General features: G+C 37.2%; 1 protein-coding gene across 1 annotated transcript; it reads right to left on the minus strand.

Moving 5' to 3' along the window:
• Positions 1-7: 7 nt before the first annotated feature.
• On the minus strand, positions 8-23,893 carry LOC137955830 (nicotinate phosphoribosyltransferase 2-like). The gene is made up of 15 exons (XM_068802996.1): positions 23,288-23,893; positions 22,261-22,408; positions 19,355-19,474; positions 18,932-19,066; positions 18,778-18,839; positions 11,344-11,419; positions 10,390-10,491; positions 9,572-9,688; positions 8,621-8,679; positions 7,124-7,298; positions 6,357-6,491; positions 6,083-6,181; positions 5,864-5,972; positions 433-545; positions 8-325 (listed from the first exon to the last, which is right to left on the minus strand). The coding sequence occupies exons 1-15, from the start codon at positions 23,425-23,427 to the stop codon at positions 248-250; spliced, it is 1,668 nt and encodes a 555-aa protein (XP_068659097.1). The 5' UTR covers positions 23,428-23,893; the 3' UTR covers positions 8-247.

A 23,893-nucleotide genomic window follows, 5' to 3' on the forward strand; every position in this document is an offset into this window, starting at 1 on the left:
GTTTTTTTCCTGTCAAGTGTTTTGCAGCTTCCATTTTAACTCTTTTTATTAATTGTTTTGATTTTAAGGGGCTAAAATCAATTATACAACTCAAAATAAATTAACGATAAGAAAGAGAGGCTGAAAAAAAGAAAAAAGTGTTCAACAACAAAACTTGTACAAGATGATGCTCTCTCATTTCCATAGAGATCATTGCTGGATTCTTTTTTGAAGTAGTGTGTCCCACTAAAGTGCCGTAGATCCTCTTTTATTGCAATTCTCCAACCGGTGCCTCATTGAGCCACAGGAAATGAATGAAGTCGTAAAGCTTAGCACTGACGCTCACCTGGTAGTGAACCAGCTTTTATTTAGTAATTACAAGAAGTAGAAGAGAAATGATAAGCAAGAGAAGGAAAAGAACTTTAAAAGCATACAACCAATTCAAATCTGTACCTTGTAGGGTGTTGGATTTAACCTCCTCATGTGATCAGGGCGCATTTGGCTTAGCTGCTGTATGCATCGTTCTCTGATCTTCGTCAATGGAGGTAGTTCTTCTCTAGGTTTACCTATAACAAACAAAAGTTAAACCTTGTATGCTAAGTGTCACAATAAATATGATGAAACAGGTCATACCCAATCATGCTCCATTGACAATATGTTTGGCGAAAAATTATAGGAAAGCAGAGGACAAATACAATATGCTTATCAGTAAAAAAATTTAGTAGGGCCTGGAACATGATCTTTCAGAATCATTCAGTGTAATAGAAAATTATAGGTAAATTTCAAAGTGATTATCAATATACTAGTACAATCTAAACCTGCTCAATTTCAAACTCAAAACAACAAAAACATTTTAACGTATTCTTTTAATTCGATTATGTTTTTATTTAATGTTATACTTACCTTGGTCTTCCGCTGTTTATCAGGCATCCTTCAGCTTCACTGTGGGAACCCCATCCCTGAGACCCAAGAAGTTTGAAACATGCCACTCAACTTGCGGGTAACCTCCTTTCCCTGGTTAACACAACCACCCAAAATTGAATCCTAGCTGGCCTGCCCAGTTACTAGTCCTTCCCTTCCCCAGCTTTTGTTATTTCTAGCCAAAGGGTTATGGAGATTTGAGAAGAAAATTTTACCTTGTGGAGACAAACAATTTCAATCAATCAAAGATACCATGATGAGGATTTCCCCTGATGCAATTTGCTCAAGCTAAACTTTTCTTATGGATCAGAATCCATGCTTGTACTAGTGACAAGATTAAATTTTAGTTGGATTTAGAATGGGTGATGACTTCTTCTCTGTGATCTTTTTCATTGACAGTGAGCGTCACATATCAGTCCAGGCTAGGCTTTCCTCACCATAGCGAATACTGCTTGGAAGTTTCAACATTAGAGTGGACCTTGCGGATGTGGAAGCCTTCGAAGGAAGTTGCTTCATTTCCTCCTTCAGCTTCTACTATATCAGAAGTAAAGGTGATGTATACATCAGCATCAATAGGCAGTTTTCAGTGTCTTCGTGTTACAATTAGCATTATCCCTAGTCATCAGTCCATGCATAGAAAATTCCTGCCCAAACGCCAAAACATTCATTTTCCCTGGTGTGCAATCAAAGGCAGTGTCTTAACATTACACCTGCTTAATAGAAGTAGGATGTACCTTGATAATTGCCAAACTTTGTGGTGATGGACAGGAAATGCTTACAATATTTTCATTCATTATCCATGTGACGTTTTCTATTGGAGACTATTTTGCATTCATCGCAGCCCCTCGATCACCATCTGTTTGTTCGGTAGATCAATCATTAACTATCAAGTTTTAGGGAAACCCTCTGGCAATTGTCCAATGGTGCAATTGTATGAAGTATATGAGGAAAAGAGAAATAACAGGACCTATAATTGTAGATCGTTATCTGTGAAGGTAGTTTTCATGATCCATCACTTCCTTGGGCATTATCTTAGGACAATTGGAGGTATGATGATAATGGTTCTAATGCAACACTGGCTTAAGCTGAATTCCCAGTGTTGATTCTCAGGACTCCATGAATTTAGTTCACGGAGAAAAAGGGAGAGAGACCCATTGGGAGAAAACCAGAGGAAGAAGAGGTTATGGATTTGATGTCCTAACCCTCCCCCTGAAGCTCTATTTATAGATTAATGAAATTACTGTATTATAATAAAACCCCTGAACTTAGGGTTTAGGGTTTAGGATTTTAACCCTGAGACTTTAACCTAATTATAGAAATGTCATCTCTATGAGATGACCATTTATTTACCATCCTGCCTTCATTGTATGTGGGCCTATGGGCCTTCTCTTTGATATGTGGGCCTTGAACCTATCTTCTATATCTCTTGGATGCATGAGTCTTCCTTGGTCTTATGGGCTTGGGCCCATTTTCTAATACACTTGGATATGTGGGCTTTCGTTGGTCGTGTGGGCTTGGGCCCTGTCTTCCAACACTCCCCCTCAAGCTGGGGGTGAGAGAACAACATGAACTCCCAACTTGCTGCAAATGATGTATAAAATCTTTTTTGTATAAAATGGCACATATTTCAATATGCCTTCCTCTTCCAACACTCCCCCTCATGCTGGTGCTCTCGTTCATGAGGCCCCATTGACATAATATCAGTGAGAGTAAATCACTCCTAACTGCTAAGACATTGTTCCATACTCCAGTCTTAACTCATGCTGGATGTAGGGCACACTTCGTCTTCTGTAGGTAGTGTGTCTATCGGCATTGCTCTGAAGTGTCCACCTCCACCACCGTGTCTCTCTACAGGACAACGACTCTCAAGTGGTAGAGTAATATATGACATTAATGGGGGGAAGTAACAAAGATGTAATACTAAGTTACTCTGTCATGGTGTCCCAACCTTTGACATTTGATATTTTTGACGGGGTATTAAGTTCCTCTGTCATGGAATCCCAACCATTGGCATTTGATATTTTTGGTGGAGGTATTAAGTTCCACCGCCATGGAATCCCAACCATTGACATTTGATATTTTTGACGGGGGTATTAAGTTCCTCCGTCATGGAATCCCAACCGCAAATATTTTTGATATTTTTGTCGGGGCATTAATTTCCTCCGTCATGGAATTCCAACCATTGACATTTGATATTTTAAACAGGGTATTAAGTTCCTTCGTCATGGAATCCCAACCACAAATATTTTTGATATTTTTGACAGGGACAAATAAATAATGGTATGAGGCCACCTCTTCTTCAATAATAATGTCTCATCCAAAGAGACACAATAGCAGCAGCTAAAATGGGCTTGGGCCAATTTAACACGAACCAAAATAATCCTTATAAAATTGACCCATGAAATAATCTAATGCACATATTTGTACCAAATAATATACTGACCAACTAATAATCTGTCAATTTTTTTAAAATAATAATCCAGCCAGAGAAAAAATTTACCAAGTCACACCGAGTCAAATAGTAGATCAATATATCTGAGTTGTGGCAGAAATATGTATAAACATTGGTCCAGACATGTATACTGAGGTAGAAAATAAGTGGCCCGAGTCAGGTTGACCCGGAACGAGTTGACTCGGCTCGAGTTGGTCTGGGTTGACTCAATCATGCTGGTGCTGCTCAACAGCAGTGAGATGGGTCAAAAACCGAGCTGGGTTCGCTGGGTGAACTCGGCCCGGTCCGGGCGGGTTGGAACAAGCGCAGGACGGCGCTCGATTAATGCAAGTTTCCTAACTTAGGAAACTTTAATGTTGCTACAGTGTCTTCTTCCTCGACCGAACAATGGCAAACTAGAGGGAAACTTTCCGAATAACAATCAATCCAGTAGATTAATCGGCAACAGCAGTGGAGAGGAGTTTCCAGAAAATCGGCCAGCAGCAGAAGGAAACTGTCCGACCGCAACAGTGCGTCCTTCTTCCTCTCGGCGCCGAAGGACTCTTGGCGGAAACAGTCCAGAAACAGCAACTCAGTCATGCGCTGGATCCAATTCGGTTTCCTAACTTAGGAAACAATTTAAAACGGCAGTCGTCTTCCTCCCCGCTTCTGACCAGAGCGGAAAATCAGAGCTCTTCGGAAGGCAACTTTTCAAACAGAGCAAAGATATATCAAGGAGAGCTTTCCGGGAACAAAAAATTCAGTCCAACTGTTAATGATCAGCAACCGCAACGGAGCTGGCGCAAGGAGAGGAGTCAGCGAAAGACTTTCCGAAATTGATATTTCCTACAGAGAAAGTGCTGGCGGGAAGATAATATGCACCATAAAAATAATTCTGGATGGTAATGTCACTCAGCGGATTAAATCAATAGAGAATAGTCGTCTTCGGTCTCCAGAAACGTAAACAAATCTGTCGCAACACTGACTTCCAACAGAGCAATGCTGTTTGTAACACAAACAGATAACTCGGAAACCAACATAGAAGTTTTCTGAAATAATAGATAGCACGAGAAAACTCTCGACAGAGAAAAGTCCTGCTCGCCAAAAGAATGGAGCCCAAAAATAGCTGAATTATTGTTGACGAAATAATGTCTCAACCATAAACTCGACACGAAGGATGGAGATGCAGAATGGCATCGACACAAAATTGAACCTTTACTTTGAAAAAATAAAAAACTATAGTTCGAGAAAGAAAAAAGAGATTTAGAATTCTTAAAACTAAGGTGACTGGCGATCTTTGTAACAATACTACGAGTCCTAAAAATCCAAAGCTTTGATACCATGTTGATTTTCAGAACTCCATGAATTTAGCTCATGGAGGAAAAGGGAGAGTGACCCGTTGGGAGAAAACCAGAGGAAGAAGATGTTATGGACTTGATGTTCTAACCCTCCCCCTGAAGCTCTATTTATAGATTAATGAAACTACTGTATTACAATAATACCCATGAACTTAGGGTTTAGGGTTTAGGGTTTTAACCCTGGAACTTTAACCTAATTATATCAATGCCATCTCTATGAGATGACCCTTTATTTACCATCCTGTCATCATTGTATGTAGGCTTATGGGCCTTCTCTTTGATATGTGGGCCTTGAACCCATCTTCTATATTTCTTGGATGCATGGGTCTTCCTTGGTCTTATGGGTTTGGGCCCATTTTCTAATACACTTGGATATGTGGGCCTTCCTTGGTCGTGTGGGCTTGGGCCCTATCTTCCAACACCCAAGAAAGTTCAAGAGGGTCCCAGGCCAGACAGGTGAAGGTGGAGTCAATAGGGATTGTGGCAGGAGTTAAGAGTTGAGTTGAGAGCTCTTGTTTAGTGATTTACACTGTAAACTAGTTCTTTAACTAAGTTGTTGACGTTGGAGGTTAACTCTGAATTGTTATCAGAGTTACTAGATGCTCTCCCCTGCCATGGTGCTTCTTCAGTCAGTCAGATCTTGGTTGTCCAAGACCGCCACACTATTACTTGGCTCACACACCGAGAGAAGCCAATCACATGGCTTGCCCACTTGGCAGAGTTGGAGTTTGCCAACAATCTAGTTGGACTGGTGGAATTGGAGTTTGCCAACAATATTATTGGACATTCCATACACCTGGTGGTGAGATGGTACTTTGGACAATTGCTTCAGCTTGTACTAAACTTTTTTTTTTTGGCTGTTTTATGTGCTTTGCGTCTCAGATCATGCAGTGTTACAGTGTCCTTCGACAACTCCTTTCATTAATAATAGTCGGTGTTTTATGTGCTTAGTTTCCATTGTATAAAAAAATGTCAAACTGCTCAGCTACTACAGGCCTATGGGATATTAGGTGTTATAGAACAATAGTCAGGATGCGGTATCTTACTTTTTTTGAGATCTTATGAACTGAGACTTCGGAATTGTTCACAGAAAGCAGTTAGCCCAAAAATACAATGTGAAGTTGATCTATATTGGCAGTAATAGCCATATTTGGACAAGGTAAGCAAGAACTACCTGAATTTCCAGACCAGTAGCACTTCAGAAGCTCCTCTACTTGTTTTGGTACCACATATGCTCTCTTAGATTCGCTAAAAGGGTGACGACATAAAATCCGCTCAGCTACCTGTTGCAATTTAACATGGAGCCATTATGAGAGAGAGAGAGAGAGAGCATGAATACCAATAAATGTTACAACGCACAGCATAGCAATAACTTAAAGTTGAAAATATGTACCTTAGGTGGTTGTTCATTTTCCCCAGTCATTATGTCAACCAAAGGGTAACCTTCTCTTCCGTACAACCTATAACATCGTTTTTTACAAGGTATTGAAACCTAAAAGAGGATATAAGGCAGTTAAGAAATAGGTCAAGCTGTCAATCAATGGGAATAGAAAAGATAAAAAAATGTCATTCATTATTATAACAAAAAATATCAGACAGACATTCTGAATAAAGTGCAAACAGGAAAGAACCAAGAAGTACTTTGGATCTCTGAAAAATTATCAAACCTTAGAGACATCTTCAGAGAGTTTAATGCGGGGCTGATTGTTTATCTCAACAAGCTTGAAAACACAACCAAGAGCTGCTTGAGCATAGCATGTAACAAGATAGGTTCCAATTCCAAATGCATCCACTTCATGCCCCTACAAAGATGATAAGTTAAAGTTACAAGACAATTTCAGTTTCTCCTTCATATAAACGAATCAAGGTTCATCAAAGAGAAGTGATCAACCACCGAATACAGTGGTCATTAAAAAGTGCAATAATTTCATGATATATTACAAGAGATACAATGAATGGATTACTTTGGTGGAATTGTCAGGAATCCCTGAACAAAACTAACTAATGAGACTATAACAACAAGGCTTGTAATCCAAAACAGATGTATAAAGTTAGCTGTTCTTTTCATTTTCTTTTTGAGTTGTACAAGAGATTTATCATGAAAGAAGCAGAGATGCCCCCACTTACTAAAGAAGACAGTAGTCAGTGAACGGGTGGCAACAGTCAAAATTAAGAAAAAGTGTCAGGCAGAATCAGTCTATATCAGTTCAGTTGGCATGATTTGTTCATATTTTTAATCTCATAATTAGAAATCCTAAAAAATCTTACTTTCCTAAAAAACTTCTGCCAATGCACAATAAGTCTAATTTTTTTAAGAGACTCAAACTTACAGTTACTCTTGACAAATATTAATTATTTCCAGAAAATAATAAACTTACAGATAGGCAAAATTGTGAAGTACAATTGGTAACATCAGTGTTTTCAAAATACCTACCTGCTTGTTCAAAGCATCCAAAGTCTCCTCATTAAGGTCATTACTAGCAGCAATGCTTGTTTTTCCAAATCCTACCACACCAAATTCTTTTTCAATTGTATGAAAGAATTTCCGAGCCTCTATAGATAAATATGCTAAGTCACCAGAGTCCAACCTAATTCCAGTGGCTTTATATCTGCAGCAGCAAGGAACTGCAAATCAGTACTGGAAAACACTTTTCAGATGAATATTTCTACAAACCATTGCTCTGCAGAATCCTAAAGACAGCTTAAATAGTCGATGTTTAAACCCAAAACTCTAAATGCTGCTAAAGATAATGCTGTATGCAATTAGATATTGCAAATTCATACATAAACTTCAGTAGTTAGTACACCTTTAGAGAGAAAAAAAATGACGTCATTACAACAAGTGCAATGGAAATATGAAATTATACAAAAGAAAATAAAAATGTATCACATGCTGCTTAATCCAATTGAACAGAACCCTTCCACTTCATATTTCGTAGATAGAGGCGTCCAGCCCTTTGCTCAGTTACTTTTTCTATTATATTTTCCTCTCAGTGCATGCTAATCTTTTCAAAATCGAGTTTAAGTACAAAAAATTGAATTTTTTACCAAAATGAATTACTTGCAATTCAAAAAATAATGAATTACTTGCAATTCAAAAAATAGTTACCAAAGGCACAACATGAAAGTAAAAAAGAATGTCAAGTACCAAATTGTATGTCTAAAGCCACTTATTCATTGTGATTTTTTCTCTTGTATGCCAGGAATTATTTATTACTTCTCATATTTCAAATATCTTGCCTCTTAATCATGAAAGGTGAAATCCATTATGAATATCAGCAGTATTGCAACCTCTTTCATTTGGTCCTAACTGACACTAGAGGCAAAATCTGATGCAGCCGATTAGCAAGATCAGTTTTGTGGTAATGAAAAAACCCTGTTTTTCATGATCCCTAATTGAGTTATCTTCATATTAATATTCCTCCTCAGTCAAAACTGTTGTTCTGTTTCAATGTGGCACATTCTGTCCTTTTATCTTCACGTCTAAATGGTACATCAGTAACCCAAGGATCAATAAAACTATAGCATTTTAACAAATTCTGAAAAAGGATTTACTCTTATATAGGTATTAATATCAAGCATAAAAGTTCTGGGTAAAAAAGTTGTTAATAAAGTGTTTATAAGTATTACGATAAATGTTCAGTAGCCTTTCATACAAGAGACATCTGGTTCATCAGGATGCATGTTAGAGATTTTAGTGGATCTTAAGCATATCTAATCAAGTCAGCCCACAGGAATACTACCTTGGCTTAATGCAGAATATAAAATTGAGATTTTCTATATGTTAATTAATGCGAACCATTACCTATAACATTTGATATACTAATTGGAACTTTTCTCATATGGCTATGTTTAAAGATTAAATTAAAAACAAGAAAAGCAAAGTTTGCTTGATCATCATCATGAGTTGCATTCACAGTGCAAGGCTTACCCCAAATCGTTAAGTGCTAAAGCAACTGCACAATAATTTGGTAGGCCACTCCTCACCACCTGTAAGATTGGATGTCATAGAAAAGAAATTAGCAGGTTCATAGAATAACCATAGAATGCACTTAGAGAAATGAATGTTCCCACGTATTTTTTATCTTATCATGTTTATGACATTGATACATTTGAACCACTCATATCATGTAAATAGGACTTTAGCAGATGGCCCAATTCAAAGGTACGAGCCATTCAACCACCCCAACCATCTGATAACAGCAGTGAGAAGCATGAATCTTACTTGTCACAATGAGCCCCAGGATGTTTTATTTCAATCACAAGACGGAATAATATAAATTACCTTTGAATAGAAACAGGGGAAAGTATGAAATATCAAAACATTGGAATTATCTTTAAAAATAAAAGGAGATAAGATTATGGCATTTGGATGCCTACACAGGAAATTAGATCTTGTGGGTGTGCTGCTATATTTACCATCTTAACAATGGGCACATGCAGCAGTTTGTGTCCAATTAGAATTTTAAATTGCTTCAACACGAGGAGGGAAATACAAAGGTTATAGAGGCAAGTGTATTTAGTCGGTCCTTCTGAAGAGAGTATATGTAGTAAGTTAATATTATATACAACAACATTTTTCTTCGTATAACTGATAATTCAGGTTTTAATAGAGCATTCAACAAACTAATATCTGGCAGAACTCTATTTTTACCATTTAAATAGTTCAGGAATCCTTAAGAACCCTTAACTTCTAGGCAGTTTCTTCCTTTGTTTTTTCTTTTTCAATAAGGCGATCTTGTAATCTAGGCAGCTTCTTCGTGCGCTTATTTTTTGAAAACTGTGAGAATATTATTATATAAAAAGGAATAATACAAAGGTGCCAAGGACGCATGAGATGCAAGCCAGAAAGAATACAACAGAGGGGGAGAGCTGAACTTACATCATAAGTATCAACTAGGGCCAAAAAATTACTAGGGAATGCCAGTGCATATGAGGTGAAGGCTGCCAATTCACTTTGATTAGTCTCGCTAAAAATGCCTTGTAGCGAAGTTTCCCTCTGAAATTCAAACACATATTTCCACAAAAAGAGTCACAAGAACTGAATACTTGATGACAACCTCAAAAGCTGAATTGGCATGCATATGCAAAATAATTTCGAACTTCAAATGGGATGAATTTCTTTGGAACAAACAAAGATGCTGATAACAACATATGAATATATCTTGAAATGAAAAATGACAGTATAGAAAATGGGATCTGTAATTCATATCTAATAATCAATTTTGGTAAAACTGGGTCCAAGTCCACTCCAACATAACTAGCAGAATTTCGGAGGCCTTTTTCCCAATTAATAGCCTTATGACTTTTTCCTTATATTAACCCAATCTAAATTTATTATTTGCTGAAACCCAACTTTATTATTTATAAAATTCCAAATATTAAAATGTCTCCAACCCCTTTTTCATTAAATGATAGATTTGTTTGTAAGAGTATTTTTCAATATTTTCCTTCACATATAAACGACTTTACAGAAGAGGAGTTTTGTTAATTTATCTAAATGATTAGTTATCTGGTTTTTCCTCATCAGTATACACATAATTATTTTAAGCTGTCGATGACTGAAAATAAAAAAAAAAAGATAGTCATGCCCAGTAGTAAAACATGCTAAGAGTTGCATACAAAACCGGTAACAGTGGAGAAAAGGTACACATTTAAAACAGAAGATAATCAGAAAAAAAGCCCATAAACGGCTATTACCCGGAGTTTCATTAGCCAGTTCTGCACAAGGGCAACAAAATCTGAACATGTAAATGAGCTATCTTCACTACGAAGTGCTTTGTCCACAATCTCATCTGGACTCTACAAAACCCACCAACCAAATTAGACTCATGGATATTCAGTTATTCACAACTCCACACACATATTAGTTTCAGATAGCTGTCTGTTCTCCTTATAACAATTGAAGATTGATAAAACATTTTGTATGTTCATAAGTTTTCAACTTTTGTTTGCTGAACTAAATTGTGATTCCGAACCCTAGCAGGAGGCTGAGAGTCATTAGCTGCAGCTCAGAGTCATCATATTTTACTCTTTTATTAGTTAAAATGGACAATATCTTTCATGTTAGAATGCATGTGATGGATTCGGATTGTGGAGAAGGATATTACCTTCTCCATTTTTTAAATAGACACAGATATCCTGCTTTCACGATGTTGTAACGTCCAAAATTGGGAGAAAGTAAAGATGGGATTTAGTAAAAGGAAAGTTGACAAACAAACAGCAAACTTGGAACTTTTCTATGAACCTTTGTACCTTCCTCTCCATTCACATTGTTTTCTAAATAATTTTACCACCACATAGAAAGAAAATGCTCAAGTTTGAGATTGACTGGTAGGCTCCACAAGTATGGAGAAAAAGGGAGAAAGACTTGAAAAAACATGGTTTATCAATATCACTTCAGCACCAAACAACTATTGTTTCAATATGGGTCAACCCCTCCTCCCCCTTCCAAATACTCCGAACCCCATGACTTGCACCCAAGATCTCGTAAACACCACCCCCCCCCCCCCCCCCCCCCCCCCCCCCCCCAGACAACCACTAGAAAGAAATATATAGAGGAAGCTTAAATAGAAACTCTTTGAGACATACAATTCTGAAATGCATAAACTAAGGACAACAAATATTGGTTACCAATTACTGACATATACGAACCATGAATGAACTGATGAAAGCATGCGAATGTGTTCCACGGAGGGGTATTCCAAACAGTTGACCAGCTGCAACATTGCTGTTAGAACACCAAAGAAGTATAAGAAAAGCATGCATGAAGAGGTAAATAGGAAATTCTGTCATAAAAAAGCAGGCAACTTTGAATGAAGATTCCTCTTTTTCTTTTTTTGAGGAAAGGCAATGTGAATGAAGCATACATTAAACTTCTTACCAAAAAAATTTCCATTTTTTCTTTTTGGATAAAAAAGGTTTTCCAACTTTTTAACTAATATCAAGGAGGAAATCTAATTGACAAAGGAAAGGATAAACAATCTTAAAGGTATGGGAGCAATGAGGTGCTGGGCACAGACAAACAGGTGGGACTCAGACGGTTAAAATAACTATCATCACCACTTTTAGATTCAAGTTGAAGACCTTTATTATTTTCCTTTTTTTTAAAATAATTAGGCTGATAACTTATAAAAGATAAGATGGGTTTACAAGGGAGGGCAATACAACATTATAAAAGGCCAGAAGGAATGCCAAGAATCCCAAATTGCTTATAAGAGGGAATTCATCCGCTACATTACATTAACAATGAGAAACACCTCCCTAGGTTAAAAAAACAGAATGAAAGTAAGCCCTGCAAGGAGTGTTAATCAAGAAATGACTTATTTGTGTATATGACAGATTAGTTTTGAAATGTAAAACATCCACGAGTAGCAAACAGTTATGAATAAAACACAGTTTCTTGTATTCTTTATTTATTAATTTAATTTTTTATGATAATAAGTCTGCTAAAGAAGACAAAAGAAAAAGGTTTGCTTAGCAGTCTTGACATTTTCAGGCTATTTGACTACTCATAAATCAAACAATAATTTTCTGTGGATTACTAAAATTATTTATAAACAGCTTTGCCATCATTCTTCTCAAGTAAGATACAAGGTTTTGACATGTTTGTATTTCCTACTAAAATTCTGTCACATACGTCACATATAACTCTGGTTGGATAAACATATTGAATTATTTTTTATGACAACTTTATTAGTTTTATAAAGGACACAAGATGGCTGAAATATCAGATAGTGCAATCCTGATAAATGAAAATTAAAACACAGGATTGTTATACATTATATTGTGTTGAAATACATTTTAAGGGCATTTCAGACATTTCTTATTGGTGTTTGTGTCCCTCTAAATGATTTAGTGTTGTGGACTCAATAGCACACCGAGTCACACAACGAAGGAGACAACAACAACTCACTCAATAGGATTTATTTCTTATATTTCTTTGAGTAGGATTTATTTCTTATATTGTTTTAAGTAGGAGTTATTTCTAATTACTTTATATGTAAGGGCATTATGGGGAATTATTGTAACCCTAACCCTAAAACTCCTTGACGTGACCTATTTAAGGGAAATGTATGAATGAAATAGGTAAGTTTTGAGATTTTAGAATAACCTAGTCTAAACAGGTTGAGATCACCTCTTGATCTCGAGTTTAGGGTTTACTCCAAAAATCCAACCTATCCTTCACCCTCCATTGCCATCCATCTTCACCCAATCCATACTAAGAAGAGGAGCTTCCTGCCCCTTTTCCGAGCCCAAAGAGAGGATCTTCTCTCATCACCAGCATCAACAACAAGTTGGGATCAATTTCCCTCTTGACGAGCAGCAAAAGAGGAAGAATTCTGGTTCTTTCACATGAAGGGTTAGAACAACTCTTCTTGCAGGGAATTCATCACAGAAACAGAGCAAGGACAGCCATCAACGTGAGCCAAGGCTGCCCCCCCAAGCTAGGCCTTCAAGTCCTAGAACGAGCTGCATCAAATCAGGGTTGAAACTCTGATTAACGTGAGCAAGAACAGGTATTCCTCCATTCTCTCTCCACCTGAATTACTCCCATTCTAGCTATAACTTTAGCACTAGAATGAGATCATAAAAAGGGAGACTGATCACTGGTGGAAGAGTACCCAAAGAAGGGATCTTTAACCCTCCTTACCGAGTCCAGCAACTCAGTACCAGTGCTGGATTCACAACTCCCACGCCGTGTTACTCGATCCATGACCCGGGACCGTAACATTTAGTAAGTTAATCAACATGATAAGAATCTATGTTTCATGTTTCAAGTTATTCTGATAAGTATTTATAGAGTTATTGAAGTTTATGTAATGAGGGGTAATATTGTAATTTGTTTAAACTTTCTTTAAGTGAATTAATTAAATAGAGGGGGCTCGAATTCCAGCCCTAACGAGTGTTGCTTTCAACACACTCTTTTGTTCTCTCTCTTGCCTCTTCTTCCTTTCTCCTTCATCCTTCTTCTATGTCTCTCTTTTACATTTATCATGGTATCAGAGTAGTGAAGTGCAAGCTTGAGAATCTTATTGAGCATTGTTTTTCTTCTCTGCAAGCCTGCGACCCCTACTCTGAAGATTTAACCAATGTTGCATATCTGAGTGAGTAAAAGACCAATCTTTTTTAACCTAAGGTCGTTTGGTCTAGTGGTATTCTGTCTACATTAGGTGCGACAGGTTGCGACTTCGAATCGCGCCATGGTCCTCTCAAAAAAAAAAATAGTCCAATCTTTTCCTCTTCTTCTATGCCATAACTACTTGGATGATGGCTTGTGCTGCCTTTTGAGCTGTTTCTATTTTTGTTTGTGCCCCTAGAGGGTTTATTCCTGCCTTGACCTGAATTTGGGTCAGGCCTACACTTGCACAAGCTTTCCCAGTTTGTGCTCTGTATGTGCAGTTGCATTAAGTGAAGAATTGGCATATAGTTGGTGCCTAATTGATGTTAAACGAAGTTGGGAGTGTGGATTGATGTACTAGGGCTTGCCCTAGTTTGATTTTTGTCTGTGGGACTCACTTCCATATGCGCAAATTGCTTAAAGTGTATCTGCGCTGCTCTTCATGTGCCTTTGTTGGTTGTAGATTGTGGTGATTGTTTATTGGATATATAATTATTTGGCTGAGTAAAGATGGCCAATTCTAGGGAGGTTATTACTCCAATTAACTCTTTTGGGATTTTTGAAAGTAAGGATTATAATTCAATTCAAAGTATGATGTGATCTGCGCACAAATGTTAGTTGACGATGAAGTAACTAAGCCATTAATTGTGCAATTTGGGGAGAAAGCGCAGAGAGGAAGAATCTACACAAACTGAAGCATCAACACTTAATCACAATACTACTCCTACTAGATCTGACACAACTAGAGGTCGTGGAGGGGATGGATGAGGTCGTGGTTGTGGTTGTGGCTATGGTAATAGATGTGATCGAAGGGGTATCCAAGTAGGAGAAGTAATCATTTTTCAGACAAATGCTAGGATAAATTTCGAAAACATCCACATCATCATCCTCTATGAATCAAGACACCGGATCTTCATCCATTGCAAGTTGCATGATGGTAAATTCAGGTATGATTGCATTACATGCATCCTCTAGCCCATTTTGGATCATTGATTCTAGAGCGTCCACACATATGTCAAGTGTGCCCACTTTGTTCTCATCTATACTCCCTCCACAAACATATCGCATTGTCACCTTAACTGATGGGTCTTCTTCATAGGTCCATGGTGAGGGTGTAATCCAAACCACTTCACATATATTCTTGTCAAATGTCTTATTTATTCCAATTTCCGATTAACCTTTTGTCTTTCAGTAATATTACTAAATCTTTGAACTATTATGTTTGTGTGCTTTTTAGGATTTGTAGACAAAGAAAACGACTGGTTCCAGGCATGAGAATAGTGAGCTCTATTTCCTGGATGACGTGAATGTTCTGAAAGCTTTGGCCTTATCAACACATACTTCACCATATTTATGGCACTTGCACTTGGGGCATCCATCTGTAGCTAAGTTTCATCACTTCACCATAGTTTCAACACATACTTCACCTTAGCTTGGAAAGCATCATAGGTTACATTTTCTAGTTAGTTCCAGTCAAAGTACTAGTCCTTTTAAATTGGTTCATTGGTTCATTCGGATCTATAGAGTCCCAATCACATTTGGTTTTAAATATTTTGTGTCCTTTATAGATGACATTAGTAGAGTGACTTCAGTGTATCTCCTTTAGGAGAAATCAAAAGTCTTTGATATATTTACCAAGTTTTTCAATAAAATAAAAACCCAATTTGGGACATCTATTCGCATTTTTTGTATTGATAATGGTTTGAAATTTCTTAATAAAAATTCAAATCATTTTATCACTTGCACGGTATTATACATCAAACTTCATGTGCCTACATCCCTCAACAAAATGGGGTGGATGAGCGTAGAAATAAGCATCTCTCAAGATCACACTTACTTTTATTATTTCAAATGAATGTCCCTTTTGTCTTTTTGAGGTGATGTGGTCCTCACATCTTGTTATTTTAATTAATTGTATGTATCCTCTGACCTCCAAGACCATATTCCCATTGTAGTCCTAAAACCTCAATTGAAAGGTACTTGATGTATGTCCATGAGTTTTCGGGGTCTCCTATTTTGTTAGTCATAAATTGTCCCCAAGGTCTATTAAATGTGTTTTGTTGGGTTATTCTCACTATAAAAAAATGATACAAGTACTATAATCCTCTTACAAGGAGAACTTATATTTCTGCCAATGTCACATTTGTTGAGAATACACCCTACTTTTCATCATCAAGTGTGTCTTCTTCTCTCCCATCAGGTTCACATAATGAAAATTCAATTGTTCAACATCAAGTTCCTATAGTTGTTATGGATGACTCCAAAGCAGGGACACCACCACCCTCACCTTTGAAGCCACTCTAGGTATATCAACGCCGTTGAATACAACAACAAGAGCCTCCTTTTCATGTTCCACAATCAGATTCTTCATTTATTGATTAGGAATCTTTTGATTTTGCTCTACCTATTGCACTCTAAAAAGGAAAAAGGTCATGTACTTATCACCCGATATCTAAATATGTCTTTTGATTTCTTATCTCCTTCCTATAAAACTTTTGCCTTGTCCTTGTCTACTTCTTCTATTCCTCATACAGTGCAGGAGGCCTTAATGTTGCCTAAGTGGAAACAAGCTATGGATGAAGAAACGAAAGTCTTGGTTTCTAGGGGCACATGAACACTTTGTCAACCACCTAAAGATGCAGCCATTATGGGATGGTGAATGGTATATACCATCAAGTATCAGTTGATGGGAGTATTAGAGATACAAAGCTTGGTCAGTAGCAAAGGGATACACCCAAACCTATGTCATTGATGTATTTGAGACATTGTCTCCTATTGCTCGTCTTACCTCTCTCTGAATTTTGGTGACTATGGCTCTGCTTAAAAATGTCTTTCTTTATGGTGATTATGGTGATTTATAGGAAGAAGTGTATATGGAGCAACTTCTTGGTTATATTCCTCAAGGCAAACTGGAAAGGTACGCAAGTTACAAAAGGCTATTTATGATCTAAAGAAAAACCCTAGACTTGGTTTGAAAAGTTCAATAAATTTGTTCTGGATTTTGGGTTTGTACAAAGTCATTGTGATCATTCTATGTTCGTACTAAAAAGACAGTCAGGAATCATGGTTCTTGTAGTATATGTGGATGATATTGTATTGATGGGAAGTGATTCAAAAGAATTGATGATGTTAAAAAGTATTTCACACAAAGGACTTAGCACAGTTAAAGTACTTTCTAGGTATTGAGGTGGCAAGAAGTAAGAAGGGCACTGTTCTATCCCACGGGAAGTATGTTTTAGACATGTTACATGAGTATGATCTTCTCGGTGCATGTCCAGTAGATACTCCTACGGAAGCCAATGTTTGATCAGAGATTGGGCTTAAGGATAAAATTCAAAATAGACATTTAATGGGTAAATTAATTTATGCCACTGTTATGAGACTAGATATATCTTTTACAATGGGAGTGATAAGCTAATTTATGCAACACCTTCACAAAATACACTTAGAGCCTGCACATAGGGTTCTAAGATATCCCAAAGGTGCTCTAGGCAAATGTTTGTTATATACCACTCGTGGGAAAATTGATGTGCTCGGCTACTCTGATGTGGATTATGCAAGATGCAAGATGGATAGGAAGTCCACAACGGGTTATTGTTGCTTTATTGGAGGTAATCTTGTCAGTTGGAGAAGTAAGAAACAAAGTATAGTGGCCAAATCCAGCACTGAAACAGAGTGTAGAGCGATGACCTAAAGCAATGGCTCATATAGTGAGTCATGTGGGTAAAATCTGTTTTGGTTGAATTGGGTTTTCACATCACAGGACCAATGGTTATGAAGTGTGATAACCAAGAAGCAATTTTTATAACAAGTAATCTAGTTTTTCATGAGAGGATTAAACATATCGAGGTAGATTGCCATTTCATTAAAGATGTTGTAATAAAGGAAAGGTTGTTACACCATATGTGAAGTCATCAAACCAACTTGGTGACATATTTAATGACCTTCTTAGAAGAAGTGAGCATCATGTCTTTCTGACAAGCTAGAGCTATCCGATATTCATGCTCTAGCTTGAGAGGGAGTGTTGAAATACATGTGTAAAGGCATTTTAGTCATTTCCTATTGGTGTGTGTGTCCTTCTAAGTGTTGCACTAAGTTAGTCAATACGATAGAAATCTCTGTTTCAAGTTTCAAGTTATCCCGATAAGTATTTAGCGAATTATTGTAAGTTTATGTAATAAGGTGCATTATTATTATTATTTTTTACTTTCACTAAAGTGAGTTAATTAAATACAGGGGGACTCGAATTCCAGCCCTAACAAGTGCTGCTCTCCACGCACTCTTTTTTTCCTCTCTTGCCTCTTCTTCCTTTCTCCTTATTTCTTATACCTCTCTCCTTCACTTTTATCATATTGCTCGCCTGTCTGTTTGGATAGCCTTTCTTTAGTCCTAGTTCCGATCCAATCAAGGTTTTAAAAGTCAATCTTGCTTTTTGTGGTGACAAAACCAACAAGTACCTGTTGAGTACCACTATGTACGAATTTCAGTCACTATAAAACCTGAAAGAAAATGCAAGAACCAGACATCCATTGGTAGTTCTTCAAGACGCCGCTTCATTCTTATCTTGGAAAACAAAACCAAATAGCACCTATATATTATTTTTGCCTCACTAAAATTTAACTATAATACAATTCAGGCAAGGTAAACTGCAAATAGAAACTGGAACATTTTTGTCCAACTGTAGATTTGGTTTTCTTAGTGTTTAAATGCCAAGTCGTTGCTTCTTTTGCAGTTAAAAAAAATTTACACGTCAAAAGCACACCCTTTTCTCAAAAAATAAAATAAAAATCTACATGTTAAACTTGATGTAGTTGGGACAAGCTAAATGAATGAGAACAGCACTATGAATTGTAGAAAAAACGTAAAACAAGGAAATGCAGATTAGTTTGACTAGAGCACTGTCAATACATATACAGAAATCATGAAAACAAGTGGAAATCATCAAGCTCTGAATTTTAAAAAAGAACCTTGTTGCATCAAATCCACCAATATAACAGTATTTTGATGCACTAATACCACCATCAGGACCCTGCATGTAAAAAAATAAAGAAAACATTTATAAAAAAAAAATTCTTATTGTCTTTTTCTACTTTACAGGTCAAAGAGTTTAGTACTATAAACCTGTGCACGTCGAAGCCCAAACTCGAGTAGAATTTTGGACTTCCCAGCAACAAATCGGTGTCTTGCAGCATTTGTAGCAACTAAAGATGCATAATTGACTAGATTCACAAATGGGGTTTCAAGAAGTTGAACCACCTGAGAAGCAAAAGTAACATTTAACACATTTATTCAAACACGAATGTAATCAGAATTTCAGAAGCAAAGATGAATTGAAGCACATAATGCTTATCATCTTTAACTTTTTTTTGAAGAAAATCATCTTTAAATATGTCTGTTAGACAGGTCATTTGTGAAATGTAACAGCAATATAGCATTCCCTGCTATACCCCAGAAGTGGACACTGAAGATAGTGTCATACTTCTGGTCTACATAAAACCATTACAAATAGTCAAAATCAAGATAGTGTCGTGTAATGGCACTTACAGCGATTGGCCCCTCAACTCTCAGTAAGGGCACCTTCGGGAAAACAACTGATCCTTCAGGAACAGAATAAACCTCAACATCAGAGCAATCAATTCCCCTTAGATAATCAAAGAAGGTCTCCTGCAAACATAGCAGCATACACTAATCACCAACTATTTCTGCCATGAAAGTCACTGTTCAGGTAAAAAAAGTTACCACTAAACACAGATTTGTGATGTACAGCTGCCATGAAAAGTACAATCTCCTACATAGATGGAAAAATCACATTTTTTCACATGAAAAGACTCTAAATGCTATTGGCATGCGAGAATACTAAGTTTGCAGCTTCCTAAAATATTAACAAAGGGATCCACTTAATTATGTTTTATTTATTTTCTGTTCCTTATTTACTTTGTTGCCAAAGCTAACTTCAATCACTTCAAGTAGACTTTCTTTGGACTACTGTGTTTAGTCTCCAAATAAGAAAAAGAGCCTACCCCAGGTAACAACCTCCAGGTTCTGATACACTCTTCCCCAGAGTGTTGGTTTTCAATAATGCTTACGGAGAGGTTTTTCAAAAAAAAAGAAAAAAGTTTACAGAGAGGATCAACATGATTTCCCCTTTGAAATTTGTGCGCCCTTGCTTTTCCTTCATGTTATTCCTCCCTTCCCCTCTTTCTTTGCTCAATGCCGCAATTGAGGCATGTTGTCATCCCTCTTTGTTCTCCTCACTTGGTAAATATGATTGCCTCAACAGTTAAAAGGGAATAGAGTGTGAAAAAATAAGAGTACTGAATAAATGTTGCAGAGTAAACACAATAAAGTAATAGTAATAAGTTAATAATAATGTTGCTTATTTTATTTTGGGTTAGTTACCTACAAAACCCAATAATGTCATCAAAATAGCCTAAATGCCCCTGTTATTAAATACAGTGACTTAATTTTGGGGTAAATTGCCTACAGAACCCAACAATGTCATCAAAATAGCCTAAATACCCAGCTATTAAATACAGTCAGTTAATTTTAACTTTAGCTAGTAAAAATACATAATACCCATACAACAATGAAATTTTATCTCATCTATCGTGTGTGCTTATGATAAGAACATCTTCAAGGTCTTATCTTCACAGCTTCCAAAGAAAGAATTAAGGCTCTTCTAGGCAAGGGAGAGAGAGAGAGAGAGAGAGAGAGCTTTAGGAGAGGGAGAGGAGAGCAAGGCAAGGGAGACTTGTGGAATAGGCTTGATTGATTTTTCCTTCAACCAAGACCCTAATTTATACTTTTTTCGTTACCTGTTTAGGGAAACCCCTCAATCAATCAAGAGATGATTACAAAATCAAAAGAGAGAATCTAGGAAACTTCTAAATCAATTACAATCTTATCTTCTAGAGATTCTTCAACAAAGAAAAGTAGTATTCTAGGAATCCATCAAAAGAAGGAAAGTAGGACTCCCATTTCTACCCTTGACTTCTAACCTTATTTCCAATTTTGCCCTTGAGTTCCTACGTCCCCATGCATGTACATGGGTCCACATGTTTGACACCTTTTCTCTTGCTTCTTCTTCCTTCTTCCTTGATTTTTTTTTTTTTAAGATTTAAGGGTTTCTACCAGCTTAAAAATTGTTCAATATGGATCCCACAAAGGGACCAACTTTATACGGGCTGAAAAAATAATAATGTTAGGCCCACTACAGGTTCATTTATGTGGGCCCGACACAATCTTTGTGAGCTACTCATATGCACTATGTAAAAGAGATTTTATTTTTATACGGGTATTGTTGTTTCCTTACATGATAATATTGTAGTTAACTGACTGTATTTCATAGTAGGGCCATGCTTGTGGTGATACTACAGGGTTATGTATGTAATTTCTTTTGGCACAAGTGTGGGGGAGGGTGGGAACGGTGGGGAAGTGCAGTGAAGGGACATACAAATCTTCAGCAAATTGGGGCTACTAGGTGGCCTCAGATTTCTTGGTACAATCCCACATTTGGTGCTCTCCAAAAACTGGGCAGATCCATTGGAAGTTAGCATTGCCACTGTTTCATGGGAAATTTGTAGTGAGTGTAACAAAAGAACTTTCACCAAAACTTCCAGTTCTAGTGCAATATTTAAGGCATCTTTCTCTTCATTATACTTTGTGCCAGGCACTTAGAAGGATCTACCTTTTTTTAAAGCCCAATGATTAGATTTAATTGGAAGCTTAGAGCAAATTATAATGCTCATCCATCCCAAAACTCTGCTTGGGTGCATTTTCTTCCCTGTTGGCAGAAACTTACCTTCGGTGGTAGTTTTTTCGGGGAAACCTAGTCCGGCCAGGGTTGGAGGGTTGTTAGGGACCATGCGGCAGCACTAATCCTGTCTTCTTGGGGGCCATTGATACCTGTGACTCAGTTGAAGTGGTGATAAAGGCTCTACTTCAAGAATTAAGCTTACTCTCAACGTTTTCAATGCCCCAGTGGCCCAACTGTAATTGAGAGGAGGACTCAGCCATCATGATTAGCTGAATGCAAGACATGTCTCACCTTCTGAGGCTGGAAAACATATTTGAAGAAACTGTTGACCATTGCACTTGCCTTACGATCTCTAGGAACCAGACGTACACATTAGTGTTTTTTTTTTTATTCTTATGCTCATTTTATAATATTTTCTGTGTTTACTCCTAAGTATTATTTGCATAAACCAGACAAAATGGTAAAAAGATAATATTATCTTTTCTTTGCTTTCTGAAAATCAAGCCAGTAGTCCAGGAAAAGAATTTACACAGGTAGAAGAATAGGTTAAATATGTTAGCTGAGTACAGGGAAAGGGACTTTTTTATATCATGGTTCCAGATAATTATGTCAGTTCATCGTTTTATAAAATAAGCCAAAACAAAAAAGCATCATCCACAGCATTGAAGACTTGATATCTGTACTAGAATAGTACCTCACAAGTCGAAGGCAAGACAGACTTTAGATAGGAAAGCTCATCCTCCTTCAGTCTGAAATTGGCAATGAAGCGAATGCATTCTTCAAGGCCAGCAAAGACAGTATATTCACCTCCAAATGGGTTCTTCCGGAAATATAAATCAAACCTGAGAAATGTCCAAGTCAAAGAATGAAAAGCCGCATTCTGAGTCAGAGCAGAAGCAAGAGGCACGTCAAATGTCGGATATTCATTTTGTTTATCTGATTTTAGCAACATGTTATGTCCTTCACATCTGCATGAAGTTTTCAATTAATGATAGGTTACTTTTTTTTATACAGCTTATGATCTCATTACAATCTTACTTTGGCAGCTGCAAAATGCAAAATTTTGACAACTTCAGTAATGATTCTGATAAATGTCCTAACTAGTTCTGTACACAGCAAGTGCTCATCACAACGAGAAGCTGATGAGCATACAGAGATATGACGAGCAATCTGCTGGGGTGTTACTCATTCTAAAACATTGTGTTGAAAGCTTTTATACCAAGCTATCAATTGATAGTATAAGGCTAAAAATGAAGGTTGTGAATACTTTCATCTGAGAGCATCCTAATCATTGGATAACGATGTCGACGAGTTTAGGTTTTGTAATTCATAATGTGTATAGTCTTCCTGACATTTAAGAAACATGACGAGCCAGATAACTCAATCTACGTCACTTTGATAGAATAAATATAGTTCTGTCATCTTGACTGAGAAGTTTGTGCAAGACAGCTATTTGTTTCTGCTACTACTAAGTACTAACTCGACGGACAAAACATCTTTGTGATAGGTAACTAGAAAAACCAATACAAGAACAACACGCACAAGCAGACACAGTGCGTTCTATTGAAATTGACGATGCCTACTTTACCGATACAAATAATTTCAAAACACTTCATGTTTAAACCCGAGCCCAACTTTCCAAATAACCAATCGAACAACAAACATAAAACAAAATCTCAGACAAAAAAAACGAAGCAACAATTCGATAAAAGGCTACGTACACGGCTCGATCCTGATGCTTTCCGGCTTTCCAGTAAGCGTAAGCCATTGTAAACTGATAGAGATCCGTCAGAAGGGCAGATGCCATCGGATTAGTTGGTCCATGGAGACCATCAATCGATCCATTCCCATTCACCACCATTTCACAAGCGGCAGCAAAAAAAAAAAACAATTGAGGGGTTTTTTCTCCCACCTGTTGCTGCTTCACCGATTCAGGTTTGTGGTATTTATTGGAGCAGAAAGGAGGAAAAACGTCAGCGCATAAGCTGTAAAACAAGGGCTTTTGGTTATAGCGGTTGGAAGAAGAGGAAGAAACCAGTAGCAGTCTTGTGGAATTCGTTAAGAACGAAGAGGTGGAAACCAGTAACAGTCTTGTGGAATTCGTTAAGAACGAAGAGGAGCAGAAATTTAATTTAATTCCAACGTACTAACTTTTCCATAACGAATAGACCATAATTTGTGTCATCGGAGATTCAGAGAATTAGGTGGAGAAAATTCAGAAAATAGAATAATCTCCTCTTCCATCGTCGTTGGCCATGACCGCCGCCGCCACTTGCGGACGACAGTGACGGAATCACGGCGAAAAGTTGAATGACCAAACTACCTCT

This window comes from Aristolochia californica, unplaced genomic scaffold (assembly GCF_029961685.1).
Source record: "Aristolochia californica isolate CCGP_79_NKW_82.1479 unplaced genomic scaffold, dmAriCali1.0.hap1 SCAF_2, whole genome shotgun sequence".
NCBI lineage: Eukaryota > Viridiplantae > Streptophyta > Magnoliopsida > Piperales > Aristolochiaceae > Aristolochia > Aristolochia californica.

Excerpts from the sequence above, each read along its gene's own strand:
- LOC137955830 (XM_068802996.1), bottom strand. The coding sequence starts at position 23,427 with ATGGTGGTGAATGGGAATGGATCGATTGATGGTCTCCATGGACCAACT. Across the intron at positions 19,067-19,354 it reads GAGTTGAGGGGCCAATCGCT|GTGGTTCAACTTCTTGAAAC; the intron begins GTAAGTGCCATT and ends TTTGCTTCTCAG. Across the intron at positions 11,420-18,777 it reads GGTGGATTTGATGCAACAAG|CAATGTTGCAGCTGGTCAAC; the intron begins GTTCTTTTTTAA and ends GTGTTCTAACAG.